Source organism: Mytilus edulis, chromosome 8, assembly GCF_963676685.1.
Source record: "Mytilus edulis chromosome 8, xbMytEdul2.2, whole genome shotgun sequence".
In the NCBI taxonomy this organism is placed as follows: Eukaryota; Metazoa; Mollusca; class Bivalvia; order Mytilida; family Mytilidae; genus Mytilus; species Mytilus edulis.
Window position 1 is genome coordinate 61,986,403 of NC_092351.1, and position 9,837 is coordinate 61,996,239.

General features: G+C 31.1%; 1 protein-coding gene across 1 annotated transcript; it reads left to right on the forward strand.

Moving 5' to 3' along the window:
* Positions 1–1,583: 1,583 nt before the first annotated feature.
* On the forward strand, positions 1,584–9,350 carry LOC139487072 (uncharacterized). Its single transcript, XM_071272077.1, has 4 exons — positions 1,584–1,653; positions 4,144–4,209; positions 5,929–5,952; positions 8,689–9,350. The coding sequence occupies exons 2-4, from the start codon at positions 4,176–4,178 to the stop codon at positions 9,000–9,002; spliced, it is 372 nt and encodes a 123-aa protein (XP_071128178.1). The 5' UTR covers positions 1,584–1,653; positions 4,144–4,175; the 3' UTR covers positions 9,003–9,350.
* Positions 9,351–9,837: the final 487 nt, after the last annotated feature.

Here is a 9,837-nt window from a genome sequence, read left to right on the forward strand (position 1 = left end):
AATTTCTCTAGTTGAAACATTTTTTTTCTTCAAATATGGTAAAAAGAGTATAATTTTAAATGACAACATTAAATAGGGAAGGTAGTTTTGTCATTGTATTAGAAAGTTAATTGCTGCTTGATTTTGAATGATGTCGAAATTCCTTGTAAATACACGGCAGTATGTTTCATATCTTGAGTTTACAATCTTATGTTGGCAGAAATTATTTCGTACATCACGTATTATGGATAAAGCAAAACCTTAAACGTATTTGATATAAGAGGTGGCCAATTCTAACAATATTTTGGGTTATAAAGTCTTAAAGTTATATAATTAATAAGATAATACCAGCATTGAATATTCTAATGCATTTTATTCTTAGCAAATAACTTACATCAATGGTTTTAGCACAATTGGAATGGGTGCTTATTTTGACATTTTTCCAAACTAGAATTAAACCAGAACGGTTTATATACCTAACGGCAATTTCCTACTTTTGTCCCGATGACTCAACTTGTTAGAATAAACTTTCTTACATCATGTTATTGCTTTCTCACATGTGCCTAAAAGGAAGGCAAAGGATACTAATTGAAGCATTTTTAAAATAATACAAAGGATGAAAAAACTAAGTCGAGTCAATCAGCTTTAACAAATAATATATCAAAAAATGTATACCTATATTTTTTAAAAAAATGCCTTTGTGAAACGGTGCGTTGGTTGACGCATTAGACCTAAACGCAACTTATGCTTTGTATAAGACATATAGCTTGAGTTTGTCAAGCAATGCCCTTCCTTTTTTACTTAATCTTAAGTTGTAGCGCAGTACGTGGTGCCTTGTGACATGCATTTGGAACATTTTGCAGATAAGCTTTGTTATCTTTAAACTGTGAAAATATTTGCCATTTAGTCATATATTATAGACAGCTTAGCAGGAGAAAACTTTACTTTACACATGTACCTCACATCAGGTAAACATGGATATATTATGATCTTATAATCATAACACATGTGTCATGCATTTAGTATAAAACAAACCTGGTTTAACAACACAGGAAGTATTGCCCATGTGTGATAAATGAAGAACTAGTCTATAAGCTGATTTGTAAATGGCCGTGTGTGTATGAATGTGCTTTACAACATACAGCGTGCACGGAGAATGAAATACATAACTTGGAATTGTTTAACATCTTTAAGACTTTTTGTTTTAGGTCTTTGCAACTTTCCCAGTGATTTTGTTGGTAAATATTATGACAGTCTATACCGTTTGGATCCATCACAACTATATTATTTTACGGGGACACAGATGATAGGAGATATTGAAGATATGAACGGAGGCCAATTGATTACATTTACTGCCGATTGCTTAGAACAGAATGGTGATTTTGTCTTGGCTGAGTAAGACAGTTATATATTTGTAACAAAATTAACGTAACGTAACGTAACACTAATCTCTTTTTTGTTGTTGTTATCTTTAAACATTTCAAAACTTATAATGTTGTGTACTCAAAATTTTTAACAATCTCGTTAAAGGTAAATGTTACATGCATTACCGAATTACTGGTACAATTTGTATGAGATTCAATTTCTGTAATGGTTAGTTTAACATATTTTGTTGTTCAACAGACAGCTTGACACCACAATTTTATGAAATAGGATCCATATCACCTAAAACTGGTATGTTGTATTATTATCCAGAATTTTTCTAAAATTATTCATGAGCCATAGATTTTTTGAAAATTTACACATGGCCTGGGCCGCTTTATTTGAACTTTATCCTGAACGTTAGCGAGGGATAACACTTACGAACATCACGGCCCAGTTCATGTGTAAATTTATAACAAATATATGGCTTACATGAATTATTTCTATTATAATAGGACAAAACAGTCATTACAAACCTGAAGCGAAGGTGGTTATGACGTGTGTGTGTCGATTCTTGTTTACTTCCCGTTAGATAAAGCTTAAACAGTCTAATACGTATGTAGCTTGCATGAATCATTTTGTAAATAACCGCTAGAAAAAATATGATTAATTCTTTTGATTCTCAAAACCTTCATTTGTCATTTTCTCGTAAGCTACCGTCAAATCCAAAGTTGACATTTAGTAAATCAGGAGTCGCAATGTTGACTAGCAGGAACCATAAAATGTAATAGAAAATAAAACAACACCTACCTCATAAATCCATTTAAATGTTGTAACGAAAAACTTTTAAATAAAGGCATCAGTAGTAGACCGCTGTTCGAAAGTCATAAATCGATTGAGACAAAAACAAACCCGGGTTACAAACTAAAACCGAGGGAACAGATTAGGTATTAGAGGAAAACAACGAAACAACAGAAACACTGAAGTAAAAAAAAACACAATGCAACTCAAACAGATACGAACTATAAGATAACAACTGTCATTTGCCTGACTTGGTAAAGGATATTTTAATAAAACATTGTGGGTTGAACATGGTTTTGGTGCTAGCCAAAACTTGCAATTTTATGTCAATGTTAAATTAAACACTAAATTACACCATTATATGACAGGAATACAGTACAAATAAATGCACGATCATTCAGAACAGAGAAATACACAAATAAACAATACAAAAGTACATTTCGACATGCTTACCACACAATAAAAACGAACAAGTAAAACAACATAGGACAGCGCACTGTCCTTTATACAACTGGGTCAACGCTACAAAAGTGACGTCACAGGTAAATGTCTAAAATAATTTGGTACTGTTCAAGATCAGGTTTGTAACTATGTAATTTGATGTATTTTATAACAATTACAATAATATCAATAAAGAATTGTGTTAGTAGTTAGATAATAAGAAGCTTAGAATTTTAATTTGTATGACGTCATGTTTTGAAATAACTTAAATACGCCAAATGTATACATATACTTTTGCAGATTTTTCTTAATTTTGTTTTTTATTATTTCTCCGAGGCCTTGTGCCTAAATTTGTTTTGTTAATCAATCGAGTAAGAACTAAAGTTTTTTAGTCTTTTTTCAATTGCAATTTGTATAACAATAAAATCGGCATAGGGTTTGCAAAAAGGTTCTGATACATTATGGTTCACGTGGTAGGTATATTGTAAAATCCATTAGAATGCATATCTCTGAGACTGCGATAAGTATAGATTTATCGAGAATTTCATCACGATATTGTTTACGAATCACGTCATATTAGAATGTCGATAAGATCCTGCCCAAACAGATTGTTCAAATGTTAAACATAACTATTTTGAATTTAAATCTATATGCTTTAGCAAATGAATGTTGATGTTTTGATGTTCTGCAGAGTTTCAGTGTGGACGAAACTCACTACTAGCGTATGAAATTTTAAACCTGGTGTCTTTTGTTAGCTTATATTCGTGTGTTTCTTTGTCTGATATGTTCTCCTATTTATTTGTATTGTAGTCCTGTAATGTAATGTTGTCATTGTCATGTTATATCTAACATTGCCATTAAAGCGGGAGGTTTGGCATGCCATTAAACATGGTTAAATCCACCATTTTTTCTTTAAAAATGTCCTGTATCAAGTCACGAATATGGCCATTGTTATATTATAGTTCGTTTCTGTGTGTGTTACATTTTAACGTTCTGTTTCTGTTGTGTCGTTTGTTTCCTTTTATATTTGAGTGTGAATTCACATTACTACATGACGTGTCACGCTACATTTCTATCCCGAATTCATGTATTTAGTTTTGCTGTTATATTTGTTATTCTCATCGGATTTTGTCTAATGCTTAGTTCGTTTCTGTGTGTGTTACATTTCAATGTTGTGTCGTTGTTCTTCTCTTATATTAAATGTGTTACCCTCAGTTTTAATTTTTTAACCCGGATTTTTTTTTCTATCTTTATATGAGTTTCGAACAGCGGTATACTACTGTTGCCTTTATTCATGTATTTTGGAAAAAAATAGAGCAAAACAAATATACCTTTTCGTCAAACTTTCAGCTAGTTCGAACGCAAGCAATTCAGAAAATAAAAATAAATGATGTGTAAAATTCGTACCTGGGTTTATGATATTAGCATCGAATCATGAAGGTCTTGTTACTGGATTTTGTTTAAGTTTTTGCTTATTATATACATATGTTATGTTTTATCAATTCAGATCCCTATGTGTTAATACTTTTAACATTAACCTATTGTACTTTTCGTCCACAGGTAACCCTACCTTATGTGATGTATGTGCAAACATGCTTAATGAGCCTAATCCATTTGTGTTTCGTGGTAAGTGAACAGAAAACATTTAAATTATTGTATTATACGTTATAAAAAAATATCATACGGCTTATTTTTTAACAAAAGACGAAACATACTGTAAACCAATATTAGAATTGACCGTTTCAGAATCTAAAGAATCATAAGTAACTTTTTTATTCGATCCCCAAAATAATTATAACGTCACGTCATTGGTAGAATTTCTATTGTTTATGACATTATTAACCGATCATGACGTTTCGTGTACGCTTTTGAAAACTTACCCAGAATGCATTAGATTCTGAAATTAAGTTTTGGGTCTTTTTGATCCCGCCTACCAACAAACATGCAATACAAACTGATCAGAGCCTGAAAAGACCTTATTTTGTGCTCGACCAGTAAGATCAAGCATATACTTTGTTCTTGACAAAACTCAATTATCTCGACAGTACTTTAAAATTGTTCTTGACTTTGGTCTAGACTTTACTTATTAGGTCTGATTAAGTACTCAATAATATTGGTGTAGTCTGAAAATGTCTTGACAAATGCTCCACCATTCTCAACTCAGTCTCGACCTGTTTCGACCAGTTTTGACCCAGTCTCAAGCAGTCTCGATATGTCTGACCTGTCTTGACCGGTCTAGACTACGGCTTAATCTGTAACTATAGTATTGACTGGTCTGAATCACCCCATCTTACTCAATAATATATTGATCTTTTAAAATTCTTGGTTATTTGGTATATTGGTGCATTGCTGTCAAATAAAAAGATTTAATTGATAGGAAGCAAAAGCTATAATTTTCAGACTGAATTCTGATAGTTACCTTTCAAGATTTGTATTACGTTTCAAAATCAACTTGGATTTTTATAAAACTCGAAGACTCTAATTATATGAAATTCTAGTTTATTTTTATTAATTTTCTGAAGCTCATTGTTGTTATTGCCTGCTTTAGTTAATAGAAATTTTTTTCTGCATCTTGAACGGTAAGGAATATACGATTTAATGAAATATCTAAATGTTGTATCAAATTTTATTGTGGTAGTAGTTTGGTTCTGTAACATAAAAAATCAATGAGAGAAAAAAACTAGTTGTTGTTTGTGTGTCAAAAACGAACATATTTTAATGTTATTGCTGATTTCGAATGTCAAATATAATTCATTTGCTTTGAGATTCTGACAAAGACATACAGTTGCGCTTTATCTATCGTTCGTGGATTTCTTTCTTTTTTTTTTTGAATATTTATCGTTAGGTACTTCACGATGCAATATACATCATTAATCTACACTCAGCACATCCAAGTTGATTTATATGATTTTGTCTTTTGTGGGAAAACGACTATTCACAATTAAATCTAGGAACCATTTTGTCCTCATTTTTACAATAATAAAAGATAACACAATAAGAAACAAATAAAGCCAACAATATAACATATGTATTGCTTTATACCAATCTCATTCCATAAGATACGTTTGTGTTTAGTCTTCTCCAATTTCAAATTACAGCTAGCAATATTAGGGTCTTTTTATCTTGCTATGAAGTATGACTTTTGCTCATTGCTCAAGGTTGTACGATTTCCTGCTGTTGCTAATATCTATGAAATTTTGTTTCTTTTGGATAGATGTCTGATTAGCAATCATATCGTAAAATGTTTATCCTCTGTTAACAGAGATATAAGATATCAAAGGTGTTTTTAAGAAGCTTTGATAGATTTTTTCTATACAATATATTATGTATCTACATTTTTTTCAGCACGTTTGCTGCCACTGACGCCATGTAAGTCTACAATTTAAAACTTTTGCAGCCTAAATCTCAAATTGGTGTCTGTTGAATAATAGATTTAATAAACCATAAACATAGATAACACGAACCGACATCAACAACACACATTAAATCATACCATCTATTCTTCTGAGAAGGAATAAAATCACCAGTGCATAGACCCATTACTTTCTATGTTAAATTCTGCAATTTCAAGCATTAATGACTACTGTATCTTATATTCAAATAAAGTGACATTCAGTGTCTAAACTATACCTTATTCTGACTTATGCTAAACAATTCAAAATACCTTTCAATGTATATAACAGCATACTGATCCCCGGAGGTTTTGTAGTACAAAAACATGTTCTTCAGATGTGAACAACAGGCCTTCCTTTTTTATTCACCTTTTGACAAAGATACAGCTATGCGAAGGAACTCTCTTGTTAGCATATAGTGTTTTTTTCTTTCTTGTATGTTCTTTATGACTAGGTCCAAATTATAGGTTCTATACCAAAAAAGGGACATATTTTAAAAAGGTTTTCTTCTCAATACGCTTGAACTTCATAATAAATATTGCCATTCAAAGATTTTTTGTCATAAGATGAGCTTTGGATGTTGAAGGTAAAAAAATAATGCGCTTCGGACGCATAGAATTAATAAACATGTTGTTTTCATTTTTTTATGATAAAATGCGCGCCTAATTTTTAGCCTGGTATCCATAAACAAACAAATGCGGTATGAGTTTTACTCGTGACAAGTTATTTGAACAGAAAACCAGATAACGACATATAATATGCATGCTATTAAGAAGATTCGAACTGATATGAAATCAAATTGATTATGAAACAGGGAAAGGGCAATTTCAAATAAAGTCTAAAAAAACAGGCAAAACAAAGCAAACAAAAATATAATATGATTGAAGCTCTATTTAAATTTTTACATTTAAAAAAAAAACATTCTTCAAAGACAGAATATTTCTGTTCGATTGTTTTACTTTATTTAGCCAAACATATTGCAATGATATATACAAATCGCAAAATCGTATTTGCGAAATAAATGGGCATGATCGATCAAATCAAAGAGGAAATTAGCTAACAAATATTGAAATAAAAAGTTGGAAGGAGTAGGTGCAGTAATAACAACATTTACGGTACCAATTTTTCTGCACCAGATGCGCATTTCCCTTTTTGGCCCCAAAATGTATCAGTTTTAAAAAATTGTGAAAATGTATTCTTTTAGCTTTTTACTGGAAAGTAGAGTGCTTCTGCTACATAAATATGGGCTGTTTTTGACAATACAATGAACATATATCGGATACTAGTATCATTAAGTCAAATGAAATTACTGCAGTCTTAGCATTTTAGTAAATTTTAGACGGTTTCCGTCATAAATGAAAGTGGCATCATTCGTGTTCATTCATAATATTAAAATTTAAGTTGTATTTGATGATTATACATAACATATATAAAGGTTGAGGATGAACACGGATGCGACCACTTTCATTTTTGGCAAAAAACATCTGAAAAGTGACTTTTTTGGCAAATTTGATAGATTTTTATGTTTAAGCTTAAATCGAAGCGTTTTGAATGACTTAATCATTTAAAATATTTCACATAAACTAGTTGAATCAATTGAAATAAACACTTAAGTGTTTAAAAAGTGTCCAAAATTTTTCGTTAGATGAATCTGAAATTTGAGACCAAAATTGGTCCTTACCGGACCTACTCCTTTGTCTTTCGAATATGCCGCTTTGATCATACAGGTTTTATAAACCTGTTTACAACACTTTGAATGTTTCGAAAAACAAAGGCTTTTCTTATCCCAGGAGAAGATTACCTTAGCCGTATTTGGCATAACTTTTTGGAGTTTTGGGTCCTGAATACTTTTCAAATTTGTACTTGTTTGGCTTTTTAACTGTTTTTTATCTGAACGTCACTGATGAGTCTGATGTAGACGAAACGCGCGTCTGGCGTATTAAATTATAATCTTGGTACCTTTGATAATTTTTTTTTAGATATTATAACAATTTACCTCAATTAACTTGTCACATACATCATGTACGTATGATTAAGATATGTTTTTGAATATTGCAAAGATTAAGAAAAGCTTGATGAAATCGTAAATGTACTATCTTTACCTGCACCAGTGTTTGGTAATGAGAAAATATAAAGAACAGCTTATCATATGTTTATTGAAAATCTAATACGCTATTCCAGTGCGCGTGAATTTTAGTCTAATAGATGTTTCGAAAAACAAAGGCTTTTCTTATCCCAGGAGAAGATTACCTTAGCCGTATTTGGCATAACTTTTTGGAGTTTTGGGTCCTGAATACTTTTCAAATTTGTACTTGTTTGGCTTTTTAACTGTTTTTTATCTGAACGTCACTGATGAGTCTGATGTAGACGAAACGCGCGTCTGGCGTATTAAATTATAATCTTGGTACCTTTGATAATTTTTTTTTAGATATTATAACAATTTACCTCAATTAACTTGTCACATACATCATGTACGTATGATTAAGATATGTTTTTGAATATTGCAAAGATTAAGAAAAGCTTGATGAAATCGTAAATGTACTATCTTTACCTGCACCAGTGTTTGGTAATGAGAAAATATAAAGAACAGCTTATCATATGTTTATTGAAAATCTAATACGCTATTCCAGTGCGCGTGAATTTTAGTCTAATAGAATAAGTAAAGAACGGAAAAATCAATAGTTAGTATTTAATCATATCATTTAACTTTTAGATCCGACACAGCTTCCTGTTGGATGTAATATTCCCATTGGGTGTCCTCTGACAAATTCCGGTACACCTTGTACACCTGAAATTAGCCTGGACGGTTTCTGTAGTGAACTCCTAGGAATCCTTGAGGAAGAATGTTTAGAAAGTTCAGAAAGCTCGTCTTCAAGCAGTTCAAGTGAAGAGGTAGGAGTAGGAGCTGGTAGAAGAGCATTCCGAAGACGCGGGAAAGGAAAGAAGCAGAAAGGAAAATATAACTCCAAGGAAAAGTGCAAGAAATATGAAGAATTAGAGGCTTTGATAAAGGAAACATGTGAGTGAGAATTTAGCTCTCACTCCATGAACATACTATTTGTTATATCCGCTCACAATTTAGAATAACAGAAATAAAAAGAAAATTCAAGGAGAATACACAATAATGTAAGAAATCATTAGTTTTCACATTTGAAAATTTCTTTTTGAATAATTATAAATCTCTGTTTGTCTAATAACCGCACAATATTAATATTTGTTTACTAGAAGTAGAATTATGTATTGTAGATTCTTTTTAGGAAGCAGCTATCATTTGTCAACTTTGTTTCATTTTTAAATCTTTAAATCTAGTATAACATAACGTATAGTTATCGTTTCAGTGTATTATTTAACTAAACCAATAAAGGCTTGAAAAATATGGGTTTTTTTTCCAATTTATCTTGCCATGTGCTATATTGGTGTCTCAAGTATAGAATAAAATGTGTAATGAGTTTGATTTAGTGTTGCCTAGTACTAAGTTTTCTTATGAGGATGGTGATTACCGGATTTGTTTTTGTCATTTTTTTTCTGTTTTATAAAATTGATACATTGTTAAATACCCTTTGGTATATTTATAAATATGTAGCGTATGCATCAGAAACGAATCACAACTTTTTTTAAAATACCATTATCACATGTAGTAATTTTTTCATATCGAGGAGCGTTTAGTACAGAGATTTTGCCATAGTTTGGTTAAGTTAGACATGAGCGTGTCAAGTGTTTTTGATGATAAACAGTACCAGAATATAAACATTCGAATATTTTCTTAAAGGAACAGATTCAAACAAATTCAAGTATCTTTTTTAATAGCTAATATGTTAGTTCGTTAAAATTTGTATTAGTTATATAGTGATTAATTCGACAC